The sequence below is a fragment of the Colobus angolensis genome, unplaced genomic scaffold (genome assembly GCF_000951035.1).
Source record: "Colobus angolensis palliatus isolate OR3802 unplaced genomic scaffold, Cang.pa_1.0 Scaffold109, whole genome shotgun sequence".
Taxonomy (NCBI): domain Eukaryota; kingdom Metazoa; phylum Chordata; class Mammalia; order Primates; family Cercopithecidae; genus Colobus; species Colobus angolensis.
In genome coordinates, this window is record NW_012111919.1 from 1,054,620 (window position 1) to 1,067,383 (window position 12,764).

Consider the following 12,764-nt stretch of genomic DNA (forward strand, 5'->3'; position numbering starts at 1 on the left):
CACCCACTGAGCAGAAAGGAACTCCCTTCCACCCCTCACAGGACCCTGCCATCCCCTATTACAGTTGAGGCTCAGAGCCAGGGCTTGCCCCAGCTGCACAGCTGGTCGGGGGTGAAGCCAGGCTGCGTGTCCCCAGAGCCTCGCTGAACCACACTATCCAATCTGAACGTGGTGACGCTCTCAGTCCAGATGTAGTGTGCTGGCCTCTGAGGGACGCTGGTCTCTGCTCTCAGTCCAGATGTAGTGTGCTGGCCTCTGAGGGACTCTGGTCTCTGAAAACATTTCTTACAAGAGCCCCAGGCTCTTGGGCAGCCATGTGGGCTCCATGGCGTCCTGTAGGCCAACACCAAAGGGGTTGGCAAGGGAACCCCAAGGGGTGGCCCAGAGGGCTTGTGAGGTGGGCCAGGCAGAGGAAGTGCCTCAGCCTGCCAGATGACAGCTCACCCCGTGGGCAGGTTAGGGACCATCCCGTGTCCCTGAAGTGAATGCACTGCTCAGAGTGCCGTAATGACCCCATTAGGCCCTTTGACAATGACAACATAATTTCACCCAATTGTCACATTTGACCCTCACAAAACAGTAATGTAGGCAGCAGCGTTTTTTCCCATTTTGTAGATGAGATAAATGAGGCTAAGAGAAATGAAGGGGCTTGGAGATACCACTAAACTAGTAAGTTGAACAAATTGGTGATCACTTGTGGTTCAACCTAAGAGATGTCCGCTGGCACACATTACAACTGTGACTCAGACCAGGGAGTCTGAGTCCAAAACCAAGATTGTACGTACAAAAATCACAAGATCATAGAACACTCAAGCTGCCCAAGACCTGAAGAACATCTAGTCCAGCCTCTCTGTGAAGATAAACTGAAGCCTAGGGTGTTGAAGGGGTTTGCCCACCATCTAGGAGTAGCACCCCTGTCTCCAGCTCCCAGACCAGTACCTTTGAAACCACCCCACACATGCCATGGCCCTCAGCGGAGGGCAGCCCTGCTGACCGCCAGTGCTGTGGGGAGCAGGGAAGAGCCGGCCTCCTGCCATGCTTCCCTGGAAGCATGCATAGCTGTGGACCACTTGCGTGGAATGACTGGCATCCCTGAGGATGAGTTCCTCCCAGGGCTGAGCAGTGGCCCCGGTACCATTGGCGGGCCTGAGGCCAAGAGCCAAGAGAAAGTCAGGGAGTGGAGAAAAAGGCAGAGGTTAGTCTAATATGGACCTCTGGGCTTCTGGGTAGTAAAGTCCTGGTGAGGAAACCACCAGGGCATCAGTAAGTGTCAGACATTGGGCTAAGCTCACTGTCCCAGCAGGCCTCACTCTCACAACCCCATGTAGGCGTCATTCCCATTTCACCATAAGGAAACTGAGGCTCAGCAGGCCTGAGTTGGTCCAGGGCCACACTGTGAATAAGGAACAGAAACAGGATGTGGGCCCAGGTCTGGGTGAGACCAAAGCCCAGGTCTCCAGTCAGGTAACCCAGCTTGAGATTCGCTGCTCCTGCTGAATCCAGCCCTGAGCCTGGTGCCCTCCCAGGGACAGAAGAGCCTGAAGTCACATGGGTCCTAGAGTTGAGACCCAGTGTCTTTACTCTGATGTCTCCAGTTTGGCCGGGGCTTCTTGATGAGTCCTCGGTTCCAGCCAGGGCACTGTTGGACAGCATGCACCCAGAGACACTCCTGGGTGCTGCTGGGAAGCTTTGGGTGGTGTCAATCTCTCTTGGAACTGGAAGGGGTTTCCCGAGAGACACTCTTCTCACCCTGGCAGGACCACATTTGTCATTTGTACCACCAGATGCAACAGCAGGAAACTGTTTACTCTTTGCTACTCTCTGTTGGGAGTGAGGATGGGCCATACACTCATCCTCATAGATCACAGAGGAAGTCGGGGCTATACACTCATCCTCATAGATCAAAGAGGAGGTCTGGGATGTAGCAACTTCCCCAGCTGGGCTAGCCTTGACTGGCAGGTGTCAGCCCCAGGCTGAAGGGAGGTGAAATGATGTTTCTGGCTGGTAAGCATATAGCTCAGGGTCCCATGTGGTCCTTGTATCTCTAGCCTGAGATCACACAGTATTAGGACTAGAAGGGCCTCAGAAGTCATCAGTCAAGTGTTAACCTGATGTAGGGACCCCCACAGCACCATCTCTAATTGGTCATCTAACCTTACTTAGTCCTCCCAGAAATGGGGCACTCACTACCTCTTATTTTAGATATCTTCACTTTCTTTGGGTCATCTCAAAATCTGTTGCTCTGTAACCTTCACCCACTTTCACAGGTCTCTCTTTCAGGACAAAAAGAAAAATAGCCTTTAAATTTGAAGGCAGATTTTACATTCTTCCTGAATCTTATTCTCTTTCCTTTCTAAATGTCCCCAATTCATCTAGCCATGCACACCTCTATACATCTACCCCATATCCATCCGTCCACTCACCCACCCATCTACAAATCCATCCACCCATCTGTCCACAGATCCACCCACCCATCCATGTATCCATCCATCCACCCACCCACCCATATATCCATTGGTCCACCCACCCACCCATCCACAAATCCATCCACCCACCCACCTGTCCACAGATCCACCCACTCACCCATATATCCATCCATCCACCCACCTACCCATTCATATATCTACCCACCCAGCCATCCACAGATCCATCCACCTACCCACCCATCCATAGATGCACCCACCCATATATCCATCCATCCACACACCCATCCATATATCTACCCACCCACCTGTCCAGATATTAATGGCTCCTTCTATCCAATAATCCATCCACCATCTGTCCATCTATCTCTCAGCTGGCCAGGCAGCTCACCATCCATCCCTCTGCCCATTTCTGCACCCATTTATTGAGCGATCTGTCTATCTCCTCATCCGACACACATCTGCTCTGGCAAGACCTGAAGTTCCTGGGATACCTGGGACATGGCCCCTTCCCAGAGGCCTGCCGGCCTGGCTGAGGCTCTCCAGTGACTCCTCATCTGTGTGCTTTCCTGCCCTCTCGCCTTGCTTGTCCCTCTCTTCAGACTCTACTGTGGCATTATCTTTTCTGAGACACTGGTGGCCTGGCTATTCTCAGAAAGGCCAACCTCTGCACACAGCCCGTAACATCTCTGGGAGCCCACCAGGGCCACAGGCTTGCAGGACGCAGGCCTGGGCTACAGTAGAAGGTGGAAGAGGAGGGAGTGAGGAAGGGAGTGAAGGAGGGAGGTGCTGAGTCCCAGAGAGTTCGGTGCCCACAGAACATCCTGGGAAGCAGATTCCTAAGGCACAGTGATGCGCTTCCCTCTGCTTGCCCACTGGGCTTAAAGTAAACCTGAAGGAGCAAATCCTTCCCAAAGTGCCTCCTTCCCTGACATCTGTCCTTCCCTCTACACAGTCGTAGGCCATAGGACACTGGGATGAGACTGCCAGTCCCTGTCTTTAGGAGACTCTCAGTCTCAAATCAGAGACAAACAATACCCAGATGAGCACAGTGCACAGTGAGATGGGAAATGTGCATAGAGAGCACAGAGAACAAACACCAAAGAGCCCAGGATCAACTCTTCTGAGGAAGTCAGGGAGGGCTGCACGGAGGAGAAACTTGAGCAAAATGAGTAGAAGTTTACAAATTGAACAGGGAGAGAGAGAGATGGAGGTGGAGAGAGCAGGAATGAGGGCGTTCCAAGCTCAAAGAGCAGCAGATGTAAAGGCATGGAGGTATAAAACGGCAAATCCGCAACACATGTTCAGCAAGGAGGAACACAAGGCTGGGTGGGCTCAGTGGAGTGAGTCAGGGAGCACTAAATCAGGAGCCCACCGGCCGTGCCTTTTGTCTTTACCCTAAGGCACTAGGAAGCCCCAGAAGGAGCTGAAGATGGGGAGCAGGAGCGTGAGCCTCCCCACCTGGGAAGGCCCTGTGGGCAGCTGTGTCCTTCACAGCTACGTGAAGGCTGGCTGACTGGGGTGGGGCCATAGAAGAGGCCATAGGCAGAAAGAACCCAATTAGGAGGAGGCTGTCGCACTTCCAAGTCACACTGCTCATGGGACTTATGTCCATGGGTGGGCCATCCACCCACTGCCCCAGCTCCAGAGGACCTCAGACTCTATCACCCCCTGGACTAGGGACAGGCAGAGCCATGGTCCCAGGTCTCGGGACTCTAAGGGCCAAGAGAACATTTGGCTCTGCCACCCCTTGGCCTCCCCTGAGCACTGGGAGACACGGTGGGTTGGGGGGTCTGGTGCAGTGCTCCCCACCCCACCACTGCAGAGCACCAGTTCCATCACAAGTGGGCCATCCTGTCGGACCCCGATGACATCTCCTCGGGACTGAAGGGCTACGTGAAGTGTGATGTCGCCGTGGTGGGCAAAGGGGACAACATCAAGACGCCCCACAAGGCCAATGAGACCGACGAAGATGACATTGAAGGGTGAGGCCCAGCTACCCCAGCCCCTGGAGTCTGAGCCAGCCCTTCCTTCTCCCAGGGAGTTCCCGATGAGGGTTTGCTCAGAGTACCTGCCACCCGTCTCCCTCACCCTGCTCTCACCCACTCTCCCAAACAGCCCCACTCTTCCGAGGCAGGGCAGGGGCAGCGGGTGATGGAGGATGACTGAGAATAACAGTCCTTTGACATCCTTTCTGCCAGTGAGAAACGGGGTGGGAAGAGTCGATGCTGGCAGACCAGAGCCAGCAGCTGCTGGGTCCTGAGTACAGCAGCAGGATAGTGCTGGGAGAGCCACAGTTTCTTCTGGTGTGGCAATTCCAGGCAGCTGATAGCAGCTGTTGAGAAATATTCTGTGACCTTGTCTGGAGTCAGTGGATGAAAGTGCTGGGATCAATGAATCCTGTTTTCGTGAGCTGGAGGAGAGAGAGTGGCTACTATGAAGTTTTCGTTTACGAAACAAAAGATATGGCACAGTACTATAAAACACTGACGATAATACTAAGACCGTATCCCAATGCACAATCTACAAAGCACTCATGTGTTAGCGTGCTTGAGCCGACCATATTCTTGGGAGGTGGGTATTACTACAGCCACCTCAACAGTGAGGAAATGGCAGCTCAGTGAGACGGGAGATTTGCCCAGAATTCCACAAGGGGCAAGTTCCATGAACACAAGTGTCTCATCCTAGCCTAGCTCCCCTAGCCGTCCCTTAGAGACTGTGCCAGGACCCAGGGGTGTGTAGATGCCAGGACGGGGGCTGGGGACCTGGACCTGGCCACGATGGCCCTGGCTGTATGTGCTGGCAGGAACTTGCTGCTCCCCGAGGGGGTGCCCCCCGAACGCCAGTGGGCCCGGTTCTATGTGAAAATTTACCGAGCAGAGGGTCTGCCCCGTATGAACACAAGCCTCATGGCCAATGTAAAGAAGGCTTTCATCGGTGAAAATAAGGACCTTGTGGACCCCTACGTGCAAGTCTTCTTTGCGGGCCAGAAGGTACTGGGGTATGAGGTACAGGAGGCAGGGGCTGGGTGACAGGCATCACAAGTGCAGGCTGATGGGCATGGGGCCTGGGGCAGCTGGGCGGGTAAGAAAAGGCTGGAAATCATGTCGGCCAGGGATGGGCTTAGAGGATCCTCCCTGCCTCCTGGAGTCCTTAGACTGAGAGCTGCGCAGGGGGCATGAGAGGGAGGAGAGGTTGGGGGTGTGGGAAGAGTGAAGACAAGTCCACTCACAGGCATGCACGCACACATGCACCCACTCACACACGCACACCCACTCACACATGCACACATACACCCACTCATCCATGCACACATGCGCCCAGTAATACACACACACATGCACCCACTCACACAGACACACACACCCACTCACACACGCACACATGCATCCACTCACACACACATGCCATACCCTCACCCATGCTCCCCCTTCCACCAGGGCAAGACTTCCGTGCAGAAGAGCAGCTATGAGCCCCTGTGGAATGAGCAGGTGGTCTTTACAGACCTCTTTCCCCCACTCTGCAAACGCATGAAGGTGCAGATCCGAGACTCGGACAAGGTCAACGACGTGGCCATCGGCACCCACTTCATTGACCTGCGCAAGATTTCTAATGATGGAGACAAAGGTCAGCGGCAGGAGACTGGGTGTGCTGGGGGGCAGGGAGTGGCCTGAAGGGAAGGAGCAGGTGAGACCCCCTCTCTTCACACCACCCCCATCAACTCCGGACCTCAGCCTCACAGGTGCTTCCGAGCAGAGCAGCCCCTGCCTCAAGGGGAGGGTGTGGATTTGTGGCTCAGGTCGGCTCAGAGCTGGCCTGAACCCAGCTGACTGGATTTGACAGTTAGTAGTTGTGTGACCTGTTTTCCCATTTTTAAAGTGAAAATAATAATGATTATATGATATAATAATTATAGTATGAATATGCATATCATTGCAGTGTATATACTGCATTTGTAGATAATTACAGTGTGTATATATGTAATACTTAATGGTAGTGCCTATCTGCAGACTTGCAGGGATTGGCCACCTCCTAGGATCCCCGCCCTGTGGTGGGTTCCGAGGACATAGAGTGAGATAAGAATCTATTCCTGGATCAAAGTGCTCACTGTGTATTAAGGAGATAGATGTGCTACCAAATGGTCAAACCATAAGGCAGAAGACACAAAAGGCCACATGTTGTCTGATCCATGTATGTGAAACATCCGGCAAATCCATAGAGACAGAAAGTAGATTGCCGGTTTCCAGGTGCTAATGGGAGGGGATTGGGACCAACTGCTAAATAGGTGCAGAGTTTCTTTTGAGGGGGTGGAACTGTTCTGGAATTAGATGATGGTTTTTAACATAGTGAATATACTAAAAACCACTGAAATGTACACTTTAAAATGGTGAATTTTATGTCCTGTGAAGTATATCTAAATTTTTAAAATGCTGTAAGTGTGTTTTTTAAAAAAGCAAATGAACCAAAAAAACCGGATCTTGCGACCCCTGTCAGAGTCCTGACAGATCTTAGCCATAAGAGAAGGGACTTGTGCCTAGGAATTGTGAAGGCTTCGTGAGGAAGCAGCATTTCACAGGCACAGATGGACAGGAAGGGCCTTCAGCGAGGAGGGGAGGGGTCTGCACCAGCAGGGTGACCATGGTGGGACACAGCTGCAAAAATGGCACAGAACCGAAGGTCATGCTGGGGACTTGGAAGGACTAGCTCTGTCCTACAAATAGACTGTTGGCAATTCCTACTCCAAGTACCAGGAAGCAGAAAGCTAGACTCTGCGTCCCCACCACTTCCAGCTCAGGCCCCCGCAGGGAAGAAATAGACCCAAGAGAATACTCCACCCCAGCACAGTATAAGACGGCTGCCCCACATCTGAATAACACACATGAAGTTCTCAGCTCGGCACGCAGGAGCTGGAGGCCAGGGACCCCCAAAAGAGGCCCCTCTTCCCCAGGGAACCCTGGATGTGATACGGCTCCCTCGTTTTTCTCCCCATTTCCACAGGCTTCCTGCCCACACTGGGTCCAGCCTGGGTGAACATGTACGGCTCCACACGTAACTACACGCTGCTGGACGAGCACCAGGACCTGAACGAGGGCCTGGGGGAGGGTGTGTCCTTCCGGGCCCGGCTCCTGCTGGGCCTGGCCGTGGAGATCCTGGACACCTCCAACCCTGAGCTCACCAGCTCCACAGAGGTGCAGGTGGAGCAGGCCACGCCCATCTCAGAGGTGAGACCCCGGAAACTGTGCCGTCCCCCAGGGCCTCCAGTTCAGCCTCCTTCCCCTCAAAACACCTGGGTCCCAGACTTTGGCCTGTTGCTGCCCTGTCTACTGGAGGAGTCAGACCTTAGGATAAGGCTCCTCGCCAGGAAGCAGAGGCTCCCACTCAGCCCCCCAACAGGACTCTGCCCTCATTCACTGCCTGCCTGTGCTCTATCTCACAACGGCCGCCAGGTCTCACGATGGTGCCTCCTTTCTACCCCTCTTCCCAGCCACGGCTGTCCCGGCGGTGTCTGGAACCAGCCCTGCTTCCATGGATATCCAGGCTGGAGGGCATCGGGGTGTGGGCTGCCTGACCCCAAGGCTGGGTGGGATGCCCCCACCATCTACCCCCAGGGCCTGTCTGTGAGATGGAAGGAGGCCTGGCCCCCGACCTGCCACCCCTACTCACGCTCAAGAATGGTTTGAACTGCCTCCCCACAGAGCTGTGCAGGGAAAATGGAAGAATTCTTTCTCTTTGGAGCCTTCCTGGAGGCCTCAATGATTGACCGGAGAAATGGAGACAAGCCCATCACCTTTGAGGTCACCATAGGTGAGTGCTGGGCCCACAGAGGGCTTCAGGCATAGGTGAGCGCTGGGCCCACGGGGGGCTTCAGGCATAGGTGAGTGCTGGGCCCACGGGGGGCTTCAGGCGTAGGTGAGTGCTGGGCCCACGGGGGGCTTCAGGCGTAGGTGAGTGGTGGGCCCACGGGGGGCTTCAGGCGTAGGTGAGTGGTGGGCCCACGGGGGGCTTCAGGCCTAGGCTGCAGGTGGTAAGTGTGAGGCTCTGCACCTCAGCCCTGTCCTCACTCCTGTAGGGGACATTGACCCCTTTCCCCTGAGAGGCCTCAAGCACCCAAGAAACACCTTTATGTGTGCATGTGGTGGACCACGCCCCATAAAGGGGCCGACCCTCAGCTCCACCTACAGGGTGAGGCTGTGTTTGGGACCTGGGGCAGAGGGCAAGGAGAGGCCCTTCCCTGGGCTGCAGAGGAGAGAATGGGAACTCAGGCTTCGGCCTGGGCCAGGGCTGGGCCTCCTCGCACTCAGGTATCAGCAGGACTCCCCGACTCTCAGCAGAGTGGGAACACGGGCACCTCTCTCGGGCTAATGCTGTGTCACATCTGAGCCCCATTCCCTGACTCTCCCTCTTCGTTTTCCCAAATCCAAGGCAGCACCGGATTGGACTGTGGGAGGGGCCTGGGGGGGAACACACTCTAGGCCTTCTGGGCCTGTTCTGCCTCCAGGCAACTATGGGAACGAAGTTGATGGCCTGTCCCGGCCCCAGCGGCCTCGGTCCCGGAAGGAGCCCGGGGATGAGGAAGAAGTAGACCTGATTCAGAACTCGAGTGACGACGAGGCCAGTGATAGTGGGGACCTGGCCTCAGTCTCCTCCACCCCACCAATGCGGCCCCTGGTCACTGACAGGTGGGTCCAACTTCCCATCCTCCTGTGGCCTGGCCCTCCCACCTCCCTGGGCCCCCAAGACCTCACCTCCCACCTCTGCCCACCCCAGGAACTACTTCCATCTGCCCTACCTGGAGCGAAAGCCCTGCATCTACATCAAGAGCTGGTGGCCGGACCAGCGCCGCCGCCTCTACAATGCCAGCATCATGGACCACATCGCTGACAAGCTGGTCAGGGCCAGGCCAGGGGCCAGCAGGGGTGGGGTCCTAGGGGAGAGGGTGCTGTCAGAGGGCCTTGCCTGCAACACACAAAGCTGGTCTGCCCAGGCTGCAGGAATGGCCCCAGCAGGACCTCTGTTCCCATCCTCAGCCCCAGGTCCCAGGGCACAGACAAGAGCAGGAGCCACCTCTAATCACTGCAGCCTCCAGCGAACCCCGGGGCAGGAGTGTTGGGTTCCCTGATTTTTCCAGAAATCTCAAAAGCAAGGCTAGGGAGACAGTTGTGGTGGCTCACGCCTGTAATCCCAACACTTTGGGAGGCCAAGGTGGGTGGATCACCTGAAGTCAGGCATTCAAGACCAGCCTGGCCAACATAGTGAAACCCCATCTCTATTAAAAATGTAAAAACTTAGCAGGGCTTGGTGGCAAGCGCCTGTAATCTCAGCTATTCAGGAGGCTGAAGCAGGAGAATTGCTTGAACCCATGAGGCGGAGGTTGCAGTGAGCCGAGATCGTGCCACTGCACTCCAGCCTGGGTGACCAAGCAAAACTTCATCTCAAAAAAATAAAATAAAATAAAATAAAAAAGCAGGGCTAGGGAAGGGAAATGGGGAGAAGGGAGAAGCGAGCAGTGTCTGAAGCTCATGAGCTGCCCCCTCCTCCTCCGCCCACCCCTCTCCCTGCCTGACCCATGGGCACTGACTGGGTGAGGAGCGCAGCTGTTGGCCTGAGACCTCCTTCTCCCCAACCTGGGGGAGCAGGGACCAGCAGATAATCCCACCCTTCCCTGAGCTGTTGCTGTTCCCTGTTGAAGTTCCCTGAAGCTCAGCCAGCTCATATTTTATAAAAATGAATTAAAACTTCCAAAAAAGTCAAGGCTAATATGAGGTTTGCTCCCAGCCCCCTGCCAGTGTCCTCCTTGTCACCCCTGTCTTGTGACTATAACCACAATTAAAGCCAACAGCCTTTGCAGTGTGACCTGGGCCTGTAGTTGTCTGCAAGGCTTCCCGCTAAGGAGCTGGGGTACTAGCTGACCTGTGTCTCCTGTGGGATCTGGGTCTCCCAGCCCTCCCAGTACTCTCAGAGCCAGAGCCACTCCCTCTTCCCCTAGGCATCTGTTCCCATGCCCTGCCACAGGCCCCAGCATTTTGGAGTGACGTCAGGATCCTGGGTTTCCCTCTGTCTCTGGCCAGCCATGAGCCCCCTGCCTAGGCCTGAGTTCTGCCCAGGCCCTGTGAGCCCACCAGAACCACAGACTCACAGTCCAGAGGTGGCTTCTTCCTTCAGGAACTGAAGAACCCACGAACACCAACATCTCCAGGTTCTGAGAACAGAACCTGGGAAATTGATGACTTCCTCATAATGACTGCTACTCAGGACGGCCCTAGCAAGAGCTCCCAGATCATGAGGTCCCTCACTCCCCTGATCAATGGGGAGGAGACGTTTAGGAAGTCTGGGGAGGCTGGGGAGGCGGGGCTGTGGCCCAGCATCACTGGCACTCCTGGTTCACAGGAAGAAGGCCTGAACGACGTACAGGAGATGATCAAAACGGAGAAGTTCTACCCTGAGCGTCGCCTGCGGGGCGTTCTAGAGGAGCTGAGCTGCGGCTGCTGGTGAGAAGCTGGGGGCGGCAGGTTGGGGCAGGACAAAGCAGAACTGGACAAAGGGGACCCCGCCAGGACTGGGTAGATGAGGAAGAATCTACAGAGCCCCTGCTTGTCAGGCTCGCTAAATCCCGGCTCCCCCTATCCCCAGCCGCTTCCTCTCCCTCGCTGACAAGGATCAGGGCCACTCATCCCGCACCAGGCTTGACCGGGAGCGCCTCAAGTCCTGCATGAGGGAGCTGGTGAGGACATGGCTGGACCGCAGGGACTGGAGGGAGGGCCTGTCTGTGAGAAGGTGTCACAGCTGCCTCTGTCATGGCCCGAGCTGTCCCCCAGTAGCTGGGCTCCGCTGACACCCCCTCCCACACAGGAAAGCATGGGGCAGCAGGCCAGGACCCTGCGGGCCCAGGTGAAGCGGCACACGGTGCGGGACAAGCTGAGGCTGTGCCAGAACTTCCTGCAGAAGCTGCGCTTCCTGGCAGACGAGGTGCGGCCCAAGGCGAGGGGGCTTTGCCTTATCCAGGGTTGGCTCTCTGAGGTCCTTCAGGCTCAGGGGACTCAGTCAGGAGGCTGGACCCTCTTACCCGTTGCCCCTGGCCACTCCCCACCCCGCCAGCCCCAGCACAGCATTCCCGACATCTTCATCTGGATGATGAGCAACAACAAGCGTATTGCCTATGCCCGTGTGCCCTCCAAGGACCTGCTCTTCTCCATCGTGGAGGAGGAGACCGGCAAGGACTGCGCCAAGGTCAAGACGCTCTTCCTCAAGGTGCTAGAGGGGGCGGGATGGATGGGGGCCTGAATCCTTTCAAGGGAGCAGCAGCTCCACCTGGGGCCGGAGGGCCTGAGTGACAGAGTGAGGCCTTCAAGCTGTAGGTTCTCAGAGAAGAGCTGAGAATGAGAAGGAGGTGGGGGAAGGGGTGCGGAAGGGGTAGGACAGCCCCCTGCCCATCTCCCTGTCTCCACCGGACCCCAGCCCAGCAGGATGCTGTGAAGGGGAAAGGCAGCTCTGACCAGGGCCTCCACCAGCCCCTGCCCCTTCCCCACCCCGTGGGCCCTGGCAGCCGTCAGGCTCCTGGTGACCCCATGCCCGCCCCCAGTTGCCAGGGAAGCGAGGCTTCGGCTCGGCAGGCTGGACAGTGCAGGCCAAGGTGGAGCTGTACCTGTGGCTGGGCCTCAGCAAACAGCGCAAGGACTTCCTGTGCGGCCTGCCCTGTGGCTTCGAGGAGGTCAAGGCGGCCCAGGGCCTGGGCCTGCATGCCTTCCCGCCCGTCAGCCTGGTCTACACCAGTGAGTAAGGACCCCTCACTCGAAGCCTCACCTGGGAGGGACCGGAGGGGCTGCCCATCCCAGAACCTCAGGCTGCCCTTCCCCACAGAGAAGCAAACGTTCCAGCTCCGAGCCCACATGTACCAGGCCCGCAGCCTCTTTGCCGCCGACAGCAGTGGACTCTCAGACCCCTTCGCCCGCGTCTTCTTCATCAATCAGAGTCAGTGCACAGAGGTGAGGGCCTGCGGGGAGGGAGTGGCTCTGGCTTTGAGAGTACCGGGAAGCCTGTGAGCCTGTGAGGCCTGGGACCTGTGGAGCCTGTGAGCCTGTGGGGCCTGGAGCCTGTGGGGCCTGTGAGCCTGTGGGGCCTGGGGCCTGGAGCCTGTGGGGCCTGTGAGCCTGTGGGTCCTGGAGCCTGTGGGGCCTATGAGCCTGTGGGGCCTGGGGTCTGGAGCCTGTGGGGCCTGGAGCTTGTGGGGCCTGGAGCTGTGAGCCTATGGGGCCTATGAGCCTGTGGGGCCTGGGGCCTGGAGCCCTGTGGGGCCTGAGGCCTGGAGCCTGTGGGGCCTAGAGCCTGTGGGGCCTGTGAGCC

General features: G+C 56.6%; 1 protein-coding gene across 6 annotated transcripts in view; it reads left to right on the forward strand.

Moving 5' to 3' along the window:
* The window catches only part of OTOF (otoferlin), a 102,269-nt gene that overhangs the window by 70,380 nt on the left and 19,125 nt on the right, over window positions 1–12,764 (forward strand). For 4 of the 6 annotated variants that reach the window (XM_011950210.1, XM_011950219.1, XM_011950229.1 and 1 more), the window contains 13 exons: window positions 4,249–4,408; window positions 5,230–5,416; window positions 5,864–6,050; window positions 7,422–7,645; window positions 8,120–8,228; window positions 8,923–9,103; window positions 9,192–9,312; window positions 10,812–10,912; window positions 11,055–11,145; window positions 11,274–11,390; window positions 11,520–11,672; window positions 12,004–12,193; window positions 12,282–12,406. In XM_011950210.1, coding sequence (XP_011805600.1) covers window positions 4,249–4,408; window positions 5,230–5,416; window positions 5,864–6,050; window positions 7,422–7,645; window positions 8,120–8,228; window positions 8,923–9,103; window positions 9,192–9,312; window positions 10,812–10,912; window positions 11,055–11,145; window positions 11,274–11,390; window positions 11,520–11,672; window positions 12,004–12,193; window positions 12,282–12,406 — 1,946 coding nt within the window. Of the gene's footprint in view, window positions 1–4,248; window positions 4,409–5,229; window positions 5,417–5,863; window positions 6,051–7,421; window positions 7,646–8,119; window positions 8,229–8,922; window positions 9,104–9,191; window positions 9,313–10,514; window positions 10,709–10,811; window positions 10,913–11,054; window positions 11,146–11,273; window positions 11,391–11,519; window positions 11,673–12,003; window positions 12,194–12,281; window positions 12,407–12,764 lie in introns of those variants that run through there. The other 2 variants (XM_011950254.1, XM_011950245.1) reach the window with 1 other exon arrangement.